Source organism: Montipora foliosa, chromosome 4 (assembly GCF_036669935.1).
Source record: "Montipora foliosa isolate CH-2021 chromosome 4, ASM3666993v2, whole genome shotgun sequence".
Taxonomy (NCBI): domain Eukaryota; kingdom Metazoa; phylum Cnidaria; class Anthozoa; order Scleractinia; family Acroporidae; genus Montipora; species Montipora foliosa.
The window spans coordinates 17,825,191-17,845,012 of NC_090872.1; the positions used below are offsets into that span (position 1 = coordinate 17,825,191).

At 38.7% G+C, this 19,822-nt stretch overlaps 1 protein-coding gene across 1 annotated transcript; it reads right to left on the minus strand.

The window, feature by feature from the left end:
* Positions 1 to 270: 270 nt before the first annotated feature.
* Positions 271 to 13,547, minus strand: LOC138000115 (integrin-linked protein kinase-like). The gene is made up of 13 exons (XM_068846288.1): positions 13,330 to 13,547; positions 12,817 to 12,982; positions 10,118 to 10,213; positions 8,788 to 8,884; positions 8,627 to 8,674; positions 8,462 to 8,491; positions 8,211 to 8,299; positions 6,158 to 6,267; positions 5,899 to 6,020; positions 5,552 to 5,673; positions 3,616 to 3,715; positions 2,917 to 3,047; positions 271 to 1,022 (listed from the first exon to the last, which is right to left on the minus strand). Exons 1-13 carry the CDS (start codon positions 13,416 to 13,418, stop codon positions 876 to 878), a joined length of 1,347 nt encoding a protein of 448 aa, XP_068702389.1. The 5' UTR covers positions 13,419 to 13,547; the 3' UTR covers positions 271 to 875.
* Between the last annotated feature and the right edge of the window lie 6,275 nt (positions 13,548 to 19,822).

Here is a 19,822-nt window from a genome sequence, read left to right on the forward strand (position 1 = left end):
AACACACTTTCAAAATCTGACGAAAAATGGAAGTGATTTTTTTATCATAGTACCACTTTAAGCTTGACCTCTACATGGCTTTTTAATCCAAACACAAATGTATTCTGGTAATTTGATCGACAAGGTTTGGAAGCGTTCTACTTTTCTTCCTTGTCAAACCACCCTACATGATGACTCCACAATGACAGAGAGTACGGCATTTAAAGAGTAGAGAAGAGAGCCCACAACTACCTCGCTCTTCTGACTCTTATACTTCATACTTCATTCAAATTAAGTTGCTTCATTTTATTGCCCTGTGCATCTAATCTAAGAATCTCTGTACGAATGAAATTTTTCCAGTATCACTTCACTCGACTTAAAGATCATTAAAGTGGTGGAAATTCTTTTACATTTCAATTGAAGACTATGGTAATATTCTTATAGTAACAAACTATCCTAGTTAATTCACCCATTTGAATAGATACTAAAGCTCTTTAAATCTCTTCTTGTTGGTTTGTACAAAATCTGTAACATCTTATAACAGTTCATATAAAAATAACTTATAGTTGAAAAACTGGTATTAAAAACACCTGACACATCTGCATTATAGCCTGGTTTAGATTGCAACATTATCATAACTGAAATGTCACGCAAACATGCGAAAAAGGCATCTGGTTTGATTCCATAACTAGATAGCAGCAATAAGATGGATAAACATAATTGCATGAGGAAAATACCTTTCATGGCACTCTTAAGGTGTTTAATGCTCGAATGGGTCGGGCTCAAAGGTACAGGCATAACTATCCATATAATAGCTATTTGGAAAAGATATCCTTTAGAACCGCTTTTATATACTGTAACACTGGGAAATATTTTACTTTCAAAAGACCTCTTTTTCACTGTGCCATTTTCCCTAGAATTGGAAGAATCTGGTCAAATCGTGGTCGTTTAGTCGGGTCATTATTCCAACAAATTGAAACCAGCTTTGCCATTTGTGAAGACACCCCAGGAGGAACAGATGGTCGCAAACCTTCTAACGCAACCTATGACAAATTGATACACAAGGTCATTGTGAGGTTTAATTGTCCCATAAAAATCAGAAATAATGAACACCCTGAATTGTTTTTTCTAGGTCTTGACATGAAATGTAATGGGCTGCTGATATGAATGATGTTGAAAAAAAAAGTATCACTGCATTTCAGAAGTTACAGTGAAGCTCAAAAGGGGCATTACTAAACACCGAAACAGCGAAACGAAGCACCAATACACCATGTATGACCCCACCATACATTGAATACTAACCGACAAAGGTTGGATTTGAGATTAAATATCGCTGTAGGCCTAATTAGACCTAAAACGTTATTACTCCTAATTCATTGAGATTAAGATTAGGATTCAGATTAAGACTGAGATTAGGAGCAATAACTTTTTAGGCCTAATTAGGCCTAAAACGATGTTTAATCTCAAATCCAACCTTTGTCGGTTAGTATTCAATGTATGGTGCGGTCCAGGCTGATTAATCCTCGGAGACCCAGGGCCAGTCCGTTGGGGCAGGAGAATTACCTGTTCTTGAAAACTTTCATTGCTTTTTTCTCCTGCCCCGACTGACTGCCCCTGGGTCTCCGACGATGAAGCTGATTGAGTTTGACAGCAAAAATAACTTCAACTTCAACTTCAACTCTATTTACTTCCAAAACAAAGCGGCAAAGCGGTGGATTTAGAAATAATTTTGCTAATTTAACACTTCACTTCTTCAATACGACCAAAGGTCCATATTGAGGACGTTTGAATGGCTTTGCTGCCGATCTGCTTATCTCTGGCGTTTGCCGCAGTTCACACTCACCAACACCGCAAAAAACACCTTTTACACCTCTCTGGATAAGGTCAAATGGCCGAGATTGAGAATTGATTCAGTGGAAATGAACAAGATGGTCTTTGCGCGTTGAGTGACATCACCCAAGTGACTCGCCCACCAATGATAGCTTTGACCTGGTTGCCAAGAACTATAACCTCGACAGGGAGCTACTTAAGACAGACGCCTATTCAGCCAATTTCAGGCAGCACATGTGGACAAATTCATCCACGAATTATCGAAAACGAAAACAGTCTCTATGAAATGACCCCATAGTTCTCAAATGTCAGGTCCGTTTTAGCCGTCATCCCTGCAACATCATGCTCAGCGGAGCGCAAGTTTAGGGGACATGGGTACATAGGAGCAAACAAAGGTATAATTATAGGGGAATGCAAGGGTATATGCGCGGTACGCGTGGGTATAACTTGTAATAATTATTGAAATACACTATAATAAGGGATGCATGAAGTACCTACGACTTATAGACCAACCACAATTGGGCAAAATAGGCTAAATAGCCTCCCTATCGTGTGCATTGAGCGCTCTTGTGGCAACAAAGTAATTGCCAACAACATAGATAAGATCGGAATGGAGCACTTTTTGTTTTAAAACCCTTTGACGCCCAAACCGGCCAGACTTAGTATATTTTACTCTGTCTAACGCCAGACGATTTTACTCGTCAATGGGGAACCCCTGGGAGTCAATGGGTTATTGATATTTTACAATTTTCACAAGATTGAGTGGACGTGCCAATAAAGGCCATAGGAACATAAGATGTTTGAAAAACGTTTTTCACAATTTTAACTATTTCAGAAGATGTGAGAACTGTGAAGCTTTTTGCTTTCCTTGCAATTCAAGTCTGTTTAAATCTAGATTTTCTCAACACTTAAAAATTTGGGCATCGTGAACTTTTTTGGGCGAGAAGATCTCCTCCTCCCAGGTCTGAATGTGCTCGTACGCTTATGCAGTAATTAATTATTTCTCTTTGATCTAGCCAACTGGCTTGATTCTCTTCCAGGACCTTAACATTATTAAAAGACGAAAAAACTAATATTTTGCATTTTCTATACTTGAAGACGACCAACCTTCATGCCAACTTCCATTGGTGAGAGATGCCCAAAGGGAACTTCTCTTGTTACAAGCTCCCACAGGAGCATGGCATAACTCCACATGTCAGCCGAACGCTGATCGACCTCCTCAGGGCTTTTCTGTAAAACTAAGAATGATTCATTAAATTAGGAATGAGTGTGCGTTGGGAGTTGGGTAAGTGGTTCACAAAGCTATTGGTCGCTTTACAGTACACAGCACACAGAATTAAATTCTGCTTGGTTTCACTTAGGATGTCCAGAACAAAATATCATATTTTCAGTCGTCAAGGCCTCTTTTAGGATAGCTTGTGAAAGTGATTGCAGCAGCTTCATTTGTTGTGCATATTACTTGTATATAGAGTTTTTTTTTTTACAATTTTGTCTCCTCAGAGTTTTCTTTCAGGGACAAAAAGGGGCTTAAGACATGGTTAGAAAGGTCTCATTTCAGGTGGGGTTTTAAATTTGAATCTTTTTGTGAGAAGCCTCATCAGTTTATTTTGAAGTGAAAAATTCACTCCAGCCACCCTTCTCTGCCCCTGGGAGTGGGAGAGGCTTGTGCAGAGAAGAAAATGGCAAGAGTTTTTTTCTGTTAAGGCACTCTATGCAGTTTATGTTGGCTTTAGAAAAAAGTCTGTGGTAACCAACGTTTCAAAAACTATGACATTACTGCAAATCTACATGTAATAAAAAATTTACCTTCTGGAGCCATCCAGTTTGGACTTTCTATTTTGCTTAGATTCATGAAGGAAAATCTGTAATCAGCCATGCTGATTCTTGCAGTGAGATCATCATCAATCTATTGACGAATAGTCCAATCATATACTGATAAACATGCAGAAAGCTTTACAATAATATTATTTCTTTCAAAGCGCACATTTCAAAAGTGAAATATCTAACATATATATTTTACTTTTGCTTCTCTAGACTTTACTTTTAATAGGCCTAAGGAGGCACGAGAGTGTAACAAAGCTGGCATTTATTTGTCCCATAGCTGAGCTAGTGAGAAGTATGGGTCTATTCCTTCAATGATATCAAGAAGTAATTTACATTCGCAAAGTTCTTTCAAAACTATAATGCAAAGTAGTTTATGACATCATCGAAGGTATAGACCCCTTTCAGTTAATTCCCAATCTGGACGACAAAACAACAAGATTGTTTTGCATTTGAAGGGTAAACATTTCTCTAAAGGGAGAGAACAACCATTGTTTTTTTCCTTCAGATTGGGAATTACTCAACTGGGTCTATAGGCCTATGCCTAAAACTGCCTCGGCATGGGACAAACAATTGCCAGCATCTTTCTCTTACATATCCTATGGGGTACACCAAAAAGTAAAATCTAGTGCAGCAAAGGAATGTGAATTATATGATACACCATATTTAACTTTTGATAAAGGAAAAATTTTGAGGTTACAAATAATAATATTACAACCTGGAGTCTAGCTTGGGGAGAAAGGTGTCACAGTAGTGAGTGAAAGCACTCCCTTTTCATCAATGTGACACAGGTTTGACTCCTAACTCAATGTTGTATGGGGGTTGAGTTTGTTGATTATCGTAGTCTGCTCTCAGAAGTTTTTATCCTGGACTTTAGCTTGTAGTTTTTGGTTTACAGTCTCCCTAATTAGTAGAACACTAATGCTTGGCTAGATCGGATTGAGACATTACCACAGTGAAATTTACTATTACTTAGCTTCAATGTTGTTGTATTTACCAGTGGAAAAATTTAATTTGAATTTAGGCATAGGAAAACCACATGAACTCCTAGTTAGTTGATTACTCATTACTGTAAATCACAGAGTAATAATAATTGTTTTAGTATAAATACACAGGTGATTATTTCAAAAAAGAGAAAAAAAAAATTTCAATGCAAAATCATCTTCACTTACAGTGGCAAAACGACTACTGGCAGCCATTTTGTCCGTCGAGGTGATTATCGGCTGATAATCCGAGATAGCGAGCCAACGAGAGCGTGCGATTTTGTATAATCACCTGTGTGTTTATACTAATAATAATTATTATTATACAATGCTGATGCTATCTCAATTTTGATTGGCTAAAAGCACCCCGCTAATTCTAGATGGCGCTGTGTCATCGCGTCACATCTACAGACACTGGCATTTATGCATGTAGGTATGACGCGTTTTTGCAGACAATGAAGTGTTGTTTACATCTCGATATCGGGAACATTTTTCATAAGACCGTACAACTTAACTTTAGAATTTTGTTCAAAAGTTTCAGTTCGATTCAGTTTTTCCTGAAACGTTTTCAGATGTTTTAGGCTTAAATCCTTTCTGTAAACCTTTTGAATTCCGCTTTACATGTAATTCACGGCTGTCATTAATAAAGATGTTTACACTGAAACGTGTCATTGCATGGCTTACTTTGTTGTTGTTCTGTGAAATGTCTCAACCCTTCTACATTTATAATTGTATAATAAAACAATTATTGGATTCGGTTTTCACATGATAGCGAAATTATCAAGGCCTCGGTTTGTGTTATCCGCCTCAGCCTTCGGCTTCGGCAGATAACACAAACCTCGGCCTTGATAATTCTCACTATCATGCTCAACCTCATCCAATAATTGCTTATTGTCATGTACTTTTCAACAAAAAAACCCACTGACTTCAATACTAACCATGATATGTGTACTTTTTAAGTATAGTCGTGGAATAAGTTGCTCTAAAGAATGAAGATATTCCATTCCCTTTGCAATATCCAATGCAAATTTCATACCCTGCTCATGATCAACAATGATACCTACGGAAAAATGTTTGAAATTAAGCACCTTCAAGAGGATTTCTTTCTCACAAAAGACTGATAAGCATTATCTACAGCTACAGTATATCAATGCAAATAGATATTACATGATTGTCACAAACCCTGTCGACATTGTGCTATGAGCAGAACTTTCTTTTGATGAGTATTCAATGAATTTACATGTGGTTTACTGTTTGTCTGAAGCACTGCTTATTATCTACAAACCTGTTCCTTCGTGTAATACATTGTAAAGAGAGCCAAATGGCAGATACTGTGACAGAACTATCAAGGTTTGGGAGTCATTTACTGCACCAATCACTGGTAAGACATTGGGATGTGAAAATATTCTGAAAATAATGGCAAAGAAGAACTCGAGTAAGAAATAAATGTATGAAAAACTTAGGTAGAATGGTTGAGTCACAAAGGAAAAAACTTATTGTAACAACAAATAACAATCATAATTAAAAATTTGAAATCTACAAACCTCAATTTGGAGTATTCCTCACTAAAATCTCTGGATATTCTTTTGTTTACAATTTTTATTGCAAGTTTCTTGCCAACAATGTGGATGTCATTCCATTTTCCTTTCCACATCTGAAATGAAAAGAAATAAAACCAACATTAAAATGTGTGGAAGACTTAAGGCAGTAGCCTCGTAACTAACATGTACCACTTGATCGAAGGGAACTACTTGGAAGAGTGCCAGTAATTTAATCACACATAGTGGAGAGGGAGGTGCCAACAAGTTGGTACATACCGTATTTACCCGTGTATAAGTCGATCTTTTATGGCCTCAAAAGAAGCTCCAAAAATCGCCCTCGACTTATACACGGGTCAAAGATTTTGAGCCAAGTTCCAGCTAAGTAATTTATTCAAAATTAACATAATAATGTTGTCTTGGGCATAACAAACGCAATGGACAAAAGCCGACGTACATTGTAAAAGACTTCAAAATGAATGACAAAAGACTTCAAAACGAATGTACAGGGTAAGCAATTCCAGTTCAACTGTAAATGTTGAAGATACTCACAAGCACAAATAAGAAATAGACACTGGAAATTTTCGTTTTCCAAAGGCGGAAACCTATATAAGGCATTTCTGTTTCTTCGAATAACACACGATCGTTCAATGGCTTAGTAACCTGGCGCAATACCTCATGTTTGCGTGCAAGTATCGTCACTCGTGTTTGCGTGAAAATGCTGGTTGGTAATGATTGTTCTTTATTATTTATACAAACCTGGCAGATTTAAATGCTTTTGCAAACTTCGTATTGTTTGGTTTATGAGTTTTGTTTTGTTTGTCATTTGAGAAATTGTAAGTCAAGGACCAATTAAACCTTGCACATTTTCGCATCGTTCGCAAGTTATTTTCAAAGATTGACTCCTGCTTCTGTGATGTTGCATTGTGCTTATCCTCTAAAGCCCTTTATCCTTGAACAACGAAACAGGTGAGTTGGAGGTTTACATGTTCGATTTTCAGAGAACTTTTTCGAAACTCAAGGACAAAACGCCCGCATATACAACAGCTGCCGAACAACAAAACTATTAAGTGCTTGAGGCCCTGGTTTTTTTGTGTATCCACATTTCCAGAAATCGAAGAATACAAGATTAGTGTCCCATGAACATTTGACGAAGAAATTAAGAAATTGCGTTTTTGCCATCAAAAATGGGGGGGTCGACATATACATGGGATCGACCTATACACGGGTAAATACCGTATACAACAGGAAATACATAGAGGATATTACACGGTGGCGAGAAGATATGAATTTTATGTTCGAGTGGCAAGAACAATATCTCACTCGTTCGCTTCGCTCACTCGTGAGATATTGTTCTTGCCACGAGAACATAAAATTCCTTTCTTTGAGCCAACGTGTAATGTTCTTTTTATTATATGGAGACTAAATATTGATAAATTCCGATTTTATTGTGTTTCAAAGTAGTCAAGTTTTACAAATACGGCTGGGCTTTATAAAAAAGGCGGGAAAAAAAGGCGGGAATCGTGACGTCATTGAACGATACGACACTCACAAAGGTGACATACGGAAAATACGCCACTCGGGTCCCGGATGTAGTGGCGTATGGAATCTACGAGTGGTTTAGTTCTCAGTAAAACACTCTCCTCCATATAATAAATATAATTATGTAACAGACAATGTCTTATGCAACAAACTTTGCTCTAGCCCTCAGCCATGTTTCTTAACTCTCACAAACAACCACAACACCACTGACTCCAAGTAAATACAGTCTTATCAACAGAAGAAAAGGTGGCCAAGGTATGTCAAGAGGAAAGGAGGAACAGTTTGAGAGTTGGAGAGTCAATATTATTTTTCCAGGACAAAGTCCTTGTTTACTGACTCACTATTTTTCTAGGCTATACCTAGTGGACACATAAAACAGAAAAAATAAGATTTGGAAAGGTCCTTGGAGTTGGTTGAGATTAATTAAATTTTACAGTTACTAGTAATATTTTTTTACAGATTGATTATTAACCCAACAAATACATAATAAAATAGTAAACACAGTTCGTTTTGTTACCTCCCCAGTTACAGTTTTGCCAATCTTGTTTGTCAAATCAATTTCAGATGGCTGAATCCATGAAAGTCTGGACTTGATATCACGCAAATCTGCAAAACAGTTAAAAGTGAAAACAAAAAATAACTGAATAAATATTGCAACATTGTTTAAAAACTCAACTGACTTTATTTCATGCCATCATTTTTACATGGTGCCACTTTTTAAAATGGCAGAGTGTCAAAACTGAATGACAAAGAAATATTATTGCTCACCATCTTTCTTTCCAATCTTTGAATGATAATCTAAAACAATAAAAATACTTTTATTATACTGCTGAATAATTATTGATTGATTTATCTTTGCTTTATTATTCTTTAAAAATGAAGAACTGTATTACAAGGCTTTTGTTGCAAGATGCACTTTTAAAATCTGATTACCTTTGTAAGGTATTCTCTTTAGATCTTGTCCAAGTTGTGCTGCCAAGTCTGATGAAAAAATTCAGGTTACACACTTTGTTCACTGAGAGCAATAACTTAACAACTAAAATAGAAAGAAAAAAGGCTACAGCACATACTATTCTCTCAAAAAATCTCCCTACCTCTTAAGATTTCTGCAAGGTAAGGTTTACACTTGTCAAGTGGAGTTTCTCCATACTTATTGCACTGTGACACCAAGCCACCCCTCTTTACAAGTTCCTGTAAACAAATTTCAAAACTGTTAACTGAATTTATTCCACAAAAGTGATATACCGACTCCACTAAATAACATGACAAACCTATTGCAAAACAACTAGGAAGGAGACATAATTAAACGTTAAAACAGCCAACATTCTCGATCAATATGTCCCTCGGTCCAAGCTTTTAGCCAGGGGGTCATCAAGCCTTACAGCGTATGTCAACTTTTCTTGGGAAAATGGATACAAATTTTAAATTTAATGTGGATTGAGTACTGATCGAACAAAAATCACTTGATTCTAGTGATTTAGGGAATGCTTTACACACCAACTTACAATCGCCTTATTTCCACTTTAGTTTCCTTTGTTAAAGCCTGGTTGAAACCACAGCAACCACCATTTTGTTCAAATGTTCAGACACAAGGAATCTAGAACAAGTGTTTTAATTGGCCAGACACAACAAATTTCCTTGTGCTTATGCTGCGTTTCTTTTTCACAGGATGCAAGCGGATGGCGATGCTAGCATAAGCACTTGTGCTTGTGCTTGTGCTTGTGTCAACCCCGTTTTCACGGTGAAATAAGTGCTCTTATGCTTGCAATTGCGCTTGCGTCGCTAGTGAAAACCAGGCTTAACTTGTTACTTCATGGGTGAACATTGGGCATTATTTTTCCATTTAAGTCTGCACCAAGCATAACATCTGTTACCGAACTGGGCCCGGTTGTTCGAAAGCCGATTAACTTAATCCAGGATTAGCGTAAACTTTTGTTTCATGTTTTCAACTTTTTGGTTAAAGTTTCTTTTGCTTATTTTTGTTTTTCAAGATCGACATCTACTAATGTAAATTTTATCCGAATATCAGCGTCGAACAGCATTTGGGAGTAGAGAAATAAACTTCTTGGTTAATTTTTAATCTGGGATTAGCATTAATCGACTTTTGAACCACCCGGCCTCTATCTTACCGAAAAGGAATGTCGTGTGACCAAAAGAAGCATAATGCTCCTACTGTGGAGCGCTTGTTCATGGCTACATGAAGTAGTATCTTATACTCTGCACATATTTACTGCATGCCTGGCTTTAAACCCCAACTAGTGCAAAAATAATTCAACAGAGAGAGGAAACTTCCAGTAGTTTTTTGCCTTTTCTTAAAAATTACATTGAGATGTTGCCATTGTTATACAGAGTTTTAATCTTCAGTTTCTATACAAATTCTAATAGCCTTGGGCATTTCCAACCATCATCGGGCAACCATCTTACCTCAGCACATTCCTCAGAATTCCAGAAGCAAGCATAATGAAGTGGAGTATTACCATGCTTGTTAACTCCATTGACTGGACATTTGTGTTTTAACAACTACATTAGAAAACAAGTGTGAAAGTAAAAAATTTCCAATTATATGGTAAAACAATAATCTCATTAAATTACAACTGACTTTTGGGGAAGGAAAAAACAAGGCATTTTCTAATAAAGGAAAGGATAAATCAACAGTTGAAGAGCCATGATAGCCTCCTTCACACTTTCAACCCTAATCATAAAAGTACAATTTCCTTGATTGCAATTGGTTCAGAAAACTCCTATTTCTACTAATTCACTCGCCAAGTTGTTATCGGACAGATTGTTATCAACAGTTCAATAAGCCAATAACATTCAAAGTTTTAGTTTAAATCAACCAATCACAACCTTGGTCCCAATCACCATAGAAACAGTGTACAGACTCCAGGCTAAATTGGGACCTTCTTTCTTTATTTTTTTCAGAGCGACATTAAACAATAAGTAACTATTTACGTCTCCTTTTTCAGTCTGTCTTTAATAACTTGGCTCTTATTTTCTCGCAAAATGCAATTTTACGATTACTTGATAAGAGGGCTTTATGTCGTCCAGTTTGGTCTGTCATCATACTCGTGATAAACAAATCGGACTCCTGCCGTGTGGTCGTCTGATTTTGTTATCACTTGAATGAATACAAACCGAATTGGACTCGACTCAGTCCTATTACCATTACTTAGAGGATATGATAAAAACTTGCAAAGGCTTTTTAAGGCTTCTTTGCAAACGTCTCAATTTTGTTATTTAACAGTCTTTCTCTTAGAAAGTTGTTGCACATCTGATAGTTCAAATGTAAAACTTTCATATATTCATCATAGCTACATTATGTGCCTTGCAATGGGAGAGGGCACTATCTTCAACCACTGCTCTTGTGTAACATCAAATGATGCAAAGACAGTAAGGTGTAGCCAGACTGACAGGTTTAAGTACAGGTCACTAATTACAAAACCTTTACTGATGCTTAACTTAGGTAAAAAAACGATGTTTCGACCTAAGGTTAGCCAATTTGAAGGTTTTGGGTTGCTTTAGTGTAGGTAAAACAATGACCTGTAACGGGTGGCCAAGGCTGTGTTCTAACGGCGCCCGGTCGCCTGAGGCGACTAACATATGGCTTTGGGCGAGTGAGAAAAATCACCCGGTCGCCCGGCCAGGCACTCCCGTTTATTCTATTTTGAGCAGATACTGCGGCTAAAAATTTTAATTTGCTGGTGGTTACAGTTTACGAAACCTCTAAGAAAAGGTTTTTTCTTCGTACGAAACAATCAGTTCAAAGGCCGTTCAACATGATTTCACATGTAACATCTCTTTCCACGTGACGGCCGGTGGCCGCACGAATTTCAATTCTTTCTCAAAAAGAAGCTTTAAATTTGGAACGTGGAGTTTGGCATTTCTTGGTAATAGTTTTTAAAAAAGAGTTGTTACCGCTGCTCTGACAGCGCTAAAGCGCAGACGGCAAAGCAATTTACTTTTGTATGAACCCGGGAGTCGCAGTTTGTGCAAATTTAATATTTTTACGATTTTTCACTGCTGCACCTGCTTGGCTAAAATATGTTTAGGTTACGGTTGTTTTTCCCCAGTATATGAAATAAAGAAATAAAAAAAGGGAAAGATATCATGTTATTTGTTGTTGTTTTATAAACAGAGCAATCCCGCGTTGTCTTTGGTGTCGTGACAAATCATTGCATGCCCTAAACAAATAACGTTGTGACTGGCGCTTCGACCGAATCCATAAAAAAGATCATTCCACTAAACATTTTACTGATAATATAAGGAAAAAATACTTTAGTTTTGTCCTGTAGGGATGATTTTCGACCAGATCAAGATGACTTGCTCAAAAAATTAAAATTGATAGCTTTTGGGCCGCAGTGGTTTCATTGTTTCACGGCAGTTTTCACAAAAGCTCCACGGGAATCAAGCGGCATTGATTCACGTTTTGAAAATTTATTTTCAACCGAACTAAAAGGTTTACCTGTATTACACTTAAACGTCTTCACATTAACCTGCCGCAATCATTACTTTTTCGTCTTTTTCAAGTATGGCGTGAAAAAGTTGATCGGTTGCGGGTTTTTCTTGCACTAGCGAGTTCGACGATCACCAGAGCAGTGGCAGCAATGTTTTGTTGAGAGAGAGACAGATGAAGATCTTGCTGCGTTGTTGATCTCAGATAATTAATCAATTAATTAATTAATTAATTTGGGTGACCAACTTAGAGGGCTGGGCACCCCACCTGAAATTCTTGGGAGCCCGAAGGTCTCCGTGAAATTTTCCTTAGAGCACAGCCTTGGGTGGCCCGTTGAATGTGACCTGTGTTTTAAACCTGCCGCGGGACGTGGCGTAGCTAGACTACTACTGCAGGCAATGTCGAACTTACAGTGTACTGCTGGCCTGTACAAATTAAAAGACATTTTTGCTACTTGGTATTGTACATAAATTGACTCCTTTCAAAGCAAGTCGAAAATAGCTCAGCACGATCTAAGTTTACATCGCAAAAACACTCAGCATTATCGGTTTTATCAGATCATGATCTTTTCATTTGAACGCATACAAGATTTCATGGACCAAATTTATCAACATGGAAACCCCGAGTAAATAACTTACAGATCCCTTTTAATACATTGAGATATCCTCACCCGTTGTATAATTTCCTTATTTCCTTTGCTTGCAGCCAAATGCAATCCATTATCTCCTCCATTGTTCAGGGCAGTTACACGCGCGCCACGCGACAGCAGCAAATCGAAGACAGCTATCTGGCCTTCCCTTGCTGACCACAACAGCGGGGTAAAGCCGTGGTCGTCTCTAAAACCAAATCAAAAGATCAGTCGATTTATCTCTAAAATTCCAGTAACATACGTCTTGTGAAAAACTCCATCATTTTATAAGTTCAATTGATCCATTATATTGAAGTACGAAAAACATAAACAGCTGTTGTCTGACGACTTTATGCCTACTCACGTATCTGGCTGCTAAAGTCAGTCCTGCAAGCAACGTAACAAGATGACAGAAAACAACTTTTACGAACACTTCAAAAAACAATTAAGAAGCGGCCGCATTTCGAGGAATTACTCACTATGCTTTCTTCAATTAAGTAAATAAAAGTGACAGATTTTTCAGGTCACTTCAACTGTTTACGGTGCTGAACTTACCCTTGATTCAGATCGTTCGAAGTATTTTCCAGCCATGTTTTAACAAATCGAAGGTTCCCGTCACGCGAAGCCGAAAATATGTCTTCCATTTCTTAAACACTCGCAAATTTCCCCAGAAAAAGACATTAAGAGCTGAATGGACTGACGGAACGGAAATAGCTCGCAATACGCATGATTAGGACGCCACAAGACCTCAAGTGTTTTTGGGTGGTGAGCTGAAATCACTTTAGGAATGCGTTTCATGGGAATCCGCTGACGAGTTGCAAAGCGTCAACACTCCTGGCGGGAGGAACTACTGCGATAGGAGGCTCAAGGAGGCTATTACTATGGCCGATTTCTATTATGTGATTTTCGGGGCAAAGATCTCATGTATATATCCACCACGAGTCCCTAACGACGTAAGACACACTAAATTATTTAATTTACCAATATTCAGTCATCCATATACATTTACCTTCATCTATATCTATTTTCCTCCATTTATAAAAATTTATCATCATCCGTATTAATATACATTAACTCCTGGTCATTTACCATCAATTACCTTAATTCATATTCATTAACCCTCATATACTTTCATGTACCTTCAATCATCTTTATTTACCCTCATATACCTTCATCTACCTTCAATCACGTTCATTTACCGTCCTTTACCTTCATTCACGTTCATCTACCTTAATTCATTTACCTTTATCCACATTCATCTACCTTCATTTACCTTTATTAACCTTCATCTAGCTTAGTCTACCTCCAATCGCCATCATCTACCTTCATTCACGTTCATTTACCTTCATGTATAGCTGTACCTTCATTTAACTTTACTAATGTCCATTTACCCTCAACTACCCACACCTACCATCATATAAGCAGAAAAATCCTTCTCTTTCCAAAAAAAACATACATTTAAAAACCTAATATCAGGAAATTTTGAATCCCCTTATTGCATAGCGATGTAGTTTTCGACTTAAGTAGTAAGAGGACAGGTGATCTGCAAATGTAAATATCGTTATTCTCTTATTTACATTATACCGTTTCTTTGACACGAGGATTCCAGCGAAATGAAGGCACAAGTTTCTCGCGAATTTTCTATGATTAAAAACTTGTTCAAAAATCCAAACTCTCACGTTAATAGCACACACCAGGCCTACTCGTGAGTATCTGGCTAGAAATATTTTCCTCTGGCCGCGCTTCAGCCATTCGATGAGGGCCAGTCTCGTGATTCTTAAGTTGCCTCGCTCATGCCCAAAAAGAATTCTGGGTAATTCTGCCATTCCATGACAAGGGAAGACTCCCGATTCTCATTTCATAGTTTTTTTCATAAGTGTCGGGCCACCCAGTCCTACCAGCAAAATAACGCATCGATTGAAGATTTTAGTTTTCAAAACTTGCCCAGATTGTGTCAGTAGGTTCTGGAATTCGTCCACAAAAAGGCCAGAGAGACAACTTCACTCGTGAACCGCCATGTTTACAACAAAGCATTTTAGGCGTCCCCTTCTGCATGAAACCATCTCTCGCCTCTGTCTGAGACAAGACCAGACACGCGCGGTTGTTACGTTACGTTTATGCCTATAAAATCAACTAAAATGTCAATTGCTGGTACAAAAAAACCCGCATGTTAATTTTTTTTGGTAGGCTAGGTATCGAAGAGCTGACGTTTCGAGCGTTAGCCCTGGGTCAGAGGGCTTCGCTCTGACGAAGGGCTAACGCTCGAAACGTCAGCTTTTAGAATCTCTGTACGGTGGCCAATTTACATTATCAACTCCGTTCATAAAACCAAATTTTTGTATACTACTTCCTCACCGACGCAGCACCACGGTTTCTTTAGAAACTAACCCTTCATTCATTAGGTATCGAAGAGCCAGAACATTTGCGCATGCGCTGACGAAATGTTTCAACAAGAGAGAAAAACGCAGTACCTCCAGACACCGGCGCTGGAGCGTCGTACCAAACGAGTCATCCCGGGATTTCGGCCCGTGCGATCGCTTTTGGACGCAGTTGGCCCTTCGCTGCTTTCTGCTACCGACCTTGCCTCCCGGTACGGCATTGAGGGAGAGATATGTCGGCCCCTAAACCATATGTGACAAATCCCACGCCTACTCACAGCTCCAAACCGCCCTTGTCAATATAGCGTAAGAATTAGATGGCTTATATATTCAAGAGAAAGTCAATTTATCTGTCATATGGTAAGCACTGGAGTCGCAGATTACAAAGTCTGCGCATGCGCCCTCTTAAAGGTAACATACATACAGTCATAAGCTTTTTCCGAATAACTACAGGAGCTAATATCTTCGAGACATTACATTTACAGCTAAAATACATAGCATATACAGTAACCTACTAAATACATAATATTTAAAGATATCTTCATTTACAAAAAAAGCCGCTGTACAAAATGCGGCCCTGGATTGTCTTTTAAAACCAGTAAACTCATGGGTACGGATAAAATCAGGTAGCGCATTCCGCAACTTAGCTGATACGTAAGAAAAAGGAACTAAGACCATAACTGGTTTTTCTAGGTTTATTGAGGGACAGAATGTAATTTCCGCGAAGATCATGCATAAGAAGAGGACGAGAGAGAAAACGCATTTTTCATATACTGCATATAATCAGAAAAACCCTTTTTTTTTCCCAGCAAATAAAAACAAACATACTTTTTTAAAGTAATATGAGGAAATTTTGAATGCACTTATTGCATAGAGATGTAGAGTTTGACTTAAGTAGTAAGAGGACAGGTGATCTGCAAATGTAAATATCGTTATTCTCTTATTTACATTATACCGTTTCTTTGACACGAGGATTCCAGCGAAATGAAAGCACAAGTTTCTCGCGAATTTTCTATGATTAAAAACTTGTTCAAAAATCCAAACTCTTACGTTAATAGCACACACCAGACCTACTCCTAAGTATCTGGCTAGAAATATTTTCCTCTGGCCGCGCTTCAGCCATTCGATGAGGGCCAGTCTCGTGCTTCTTAAGTTGCCTCGCTCATGCCCAAAAAGAATTCTGGGTAATTCTGCCATTCCATGACAAGGGAAGACTCCCGATTCTCATTTCATAGTTTTTTTTATAAGTGTCGGGACACCCAGTCCTACCAGCAAAATAATGCATCGATTGAAGATTTTAGTTTTCAAAACTTGCCCAGATTGTGTCAGTAGGTTCTGGAATTCGTCCACAGAAAGGCCAGAGAGACAACTTCACTCGTGAACCGCCATGTTTACAACAGAGCATTTTAGGCGTCCCCTTCTGCATGAAACCATCTCTCGCCTCTGTCTGAGACAAAACCAGACACGCGCGGTTGTTACGTTACGTTTATGCCTATAAAATCAACTGAAATGTCAATTGCTGGTACAAAAAAAAAAAAAAAAAAACCCGCATGTTAATTTTTTTTGGTAGGCTAGGTATCGAAGAGCCAGAACATTTGCGCATGCGCTGACGAAATGTTTCAACAAAAGAGAAAAACGCAGTACCTCCAGACACCGGCGCTGGAGCGTCGTACCAAACGAGTCATCCCGGGATTTCGGCCCGTGCGATCGCTTTTGGACGCAGTTGGCCCTTCGCTGCTTTCTGCTACCGACCTTGCCTCCCGGTACGGCATTGAGGGAGAGATATGTCGGCCCCTAAACCATATGTGACAAATCCCACGCCTACTCACAGCTCCAAACCGCCCTTGTCAATATAGCGTAAGAATTAGATGGCTTATATATTCAAGAGAAAGTCAATTTATCTGTCATATGGTAAGCACTGGAGTCGCAGATTACAAAGTCTGCGCATGCGCCCTCTTAAAGGTAACATACATACAGTCATAAGCTTTTTCCGAATAACTACAGGAGCTAATATCTTCGAGACATTACATTTACAGCTAAAATACATAGCATATACAGTAACCTACTAAATACATAATATTTAAAGATATCTTCATTTACAAAAAAAGCCGCTGTACAAAATGCGGCCCTGGATTGTCTTTTAAAACCAGTAAACTCATGGGTACGGATAAAATCAGGTAGCGCATTCCGCAACTTAGCTGATACGTAAGAAAAAAGAACTAAGACCATAACTGGTTTTTCTAGGTTTATTGAGGGTGGCTTAGTGGTTATCTATCGGGCCTCCCACCACTGCGAGCCGGGGTTCAATTCTGGCCTTGGCCAGCATGTGGGCTGTGTTTCAGTCGATCTCAACCTGACTCGAGGGTTTTTCTCCGGGTACTCCGGTTTTCCTCCCTCATCAAAATCGACTCACAGCTAATTGACATCTAGCTGTGGTGCTGTGCTCCGACATCAAACATGGACTGTATAGCGGCAGCCAGAGGCGCCTTTGTATGCTTTCAGCCCGATGTCGTGAGCCGCGCCCTTCGCAATTCAGTCTTCGACTGCAAGTAAGGGTGATTAGCACTAGCAATATTTATATTTATTTATTTATTTCCGCGAAGATCATGCATAAGAAGAGGACGAGAGAGAAAACGCATTTTTCATATACTGCATATAATCAGAAAAACCCTTTTTTTTCCCCAGCAAATAAAAACAAACATACTTTTTTAAAGTAATATGAGGAAATTTTGAATGCACTTATTGCATAGAGATGTAGAGTTTGACTTAAGTAGTAAGAGGACAGGTGATCTGCAAATGTAAATATCGTTATTCTCTTATTTACATTATACCGTTTCTTTGACACGAGGATTCCAGCGAAATGAAAGCACAAGTTTCTCGCGAATTTTCTATGATTAAAAACTCGTTCAAAAATCCAAACTGTCACGTTAATAGCACACACCAGACCTACTCCTAAGTATCTGGCTAGAAATATTTTCCTCTGGCCGCGCTTCAGCCATTCGATGAGGGCCAGTCTCGTGCTTCTTAAGTTGCCTCGCTCATGCCCAAAAAGAACTCTGGGTAATTCTGCCATTCCATGACAAGGGAAGACTCCCGATTCTCATTTCATAGTTGTTTTCATAAGTGTCGGGACACCCAGTCCTACCAGCAAAATAACGCATCGATTGAAGATTTTAGTTTTCAAAACTTGCCCAGATTGTGTCAGTAGGTTCTGGAATTCGTCCACAGAAAGGCCAGAGAGACAACTTCACTCGTGAACCGCCATGTTTACAACAGAGCATTTTAGGCGTTCTCTTCTGCATGAAACCATCTCTCGCCTTTGTTTTCTTTCAAAGGGTTGCTTTTACCCACATTCCGGCTTAATGATGCCAGCCTGGGAGCTTCTGTGGACGAAGATGGCCCAAAATACCACGTATAAAATGATAAACTTACCAGATTAAGGCGAACTCGCTCGCTCTGCTAATATGAACTGGACATTTGTCACGTGATGTTTATATATCTGATCCCACATTGACCCAAAACAGCAGATGTTTTAATGAGTACTTCTTACACGGACCCTTACACGGCGGAGCCAAGTTCTGCGGACCGTTTATCGCCGAAAAAGTAAAACCAAAGAAAAGAAAGAACCACTTAGCACTTAAAAGCCGTTAACAAGTAAGTGATACAAAGAGTGGGGAATAATAATCATGACCGCCTCTGTGATATGCCGCAACATCGCATCGTTATGAAAAGTTCCTGTAACAATCATGACAAATTCTGGAACATCGCCTTCATGCATGTCCATCACAAGAATGAAAGAAGCCAAAAACTTCTCCAGTTCTCAGGTCTGTGAGGTGCATCCTTTCTGAGTTATTTGTCGAATCATCTCCCGCAACTTTGCAGAGTTTTGGTGCAACCTCCGTTGTGCACCAAGTTTTAACACTTGTTTCTATGAAGGATGCATGCCATCTTGTCTGCAAGTGTTAGATATTGAATAAGGCATTGGTTTGTGGAATAGAGCTGTTGTTGGCTTTTTTGGAGGGTTTCAATTGGGTTAACCGTTAGCCGTGACACGTCAAGAAAAGTTAACCGTTGCGTGAAAATGACAAAAAAGTATTAAGGGTGATTTTTTTACTTTTAAAAGTGGAATAGGGAGTGTTTCGAAGTATTTAAAGACTTCAGAGCACTCGACACCTTTTTACCTCCTTTGCTCTTCTCGTGGACATTCCATCTCGCTAAGCTTCTCTGAAAAGACAAAACAAGTTCCAAATAACCCCCAGCAAGAGAAGATGAGGTAAGAGAACGGACCCCCATGCCCATCACGGATTTTAAAAACCTATTTTTGGTTTCTCAAAGCTATTTTAAGTTCTCGTTCCCAACGCCACGGTTAACGCCACGAATATTTTTAAACAATTCATTACTTCATTACAACTGGCCAATCAGGTGCCTCTCTAAAAATAGCTGCGTAGCTACGCTTAGATTAAAAAAAAAAACTATCATTGGCCCGTGTATGGGGGATCCGCTCTCTAACACCATCCTCTCTTGCCCCCAGTTGGAAGTCTTGACAAAAATGTAAGTCGCATTCTGATGACCAATGACTTATTCCCTTCAATGTGTACTAACACCCTACTAACTAACACAGAGAACCCCAAAAAACAAAAAAAGACTTTCATTTTCAACATGGGAAGTTT

Bases quoted from the DNA above. Each gene is read 5' to 3' on its own strand.
- LOC138000115 (XM_068846288.1), bottom strand. From the start codon at position 13,418: ATGGAAGACATATTTTCGGCTTCGCGTGACGGGAACCTTCGATTTGTT. The intron at 8,492-8,626 runs GTAATCAGATTT...TTATTGTTTTAG, and splicing joins AAAGAGAATACCTTACAAAG to ATTATCATTCAAAGATTGGA. The intron at 6,021-6,157 runs GTTTGTAGATTT...CATTATTTTCAG, and splicing joins GAGGAATACTCCAAATTGAG to AATATTTTCACATCCCAATG.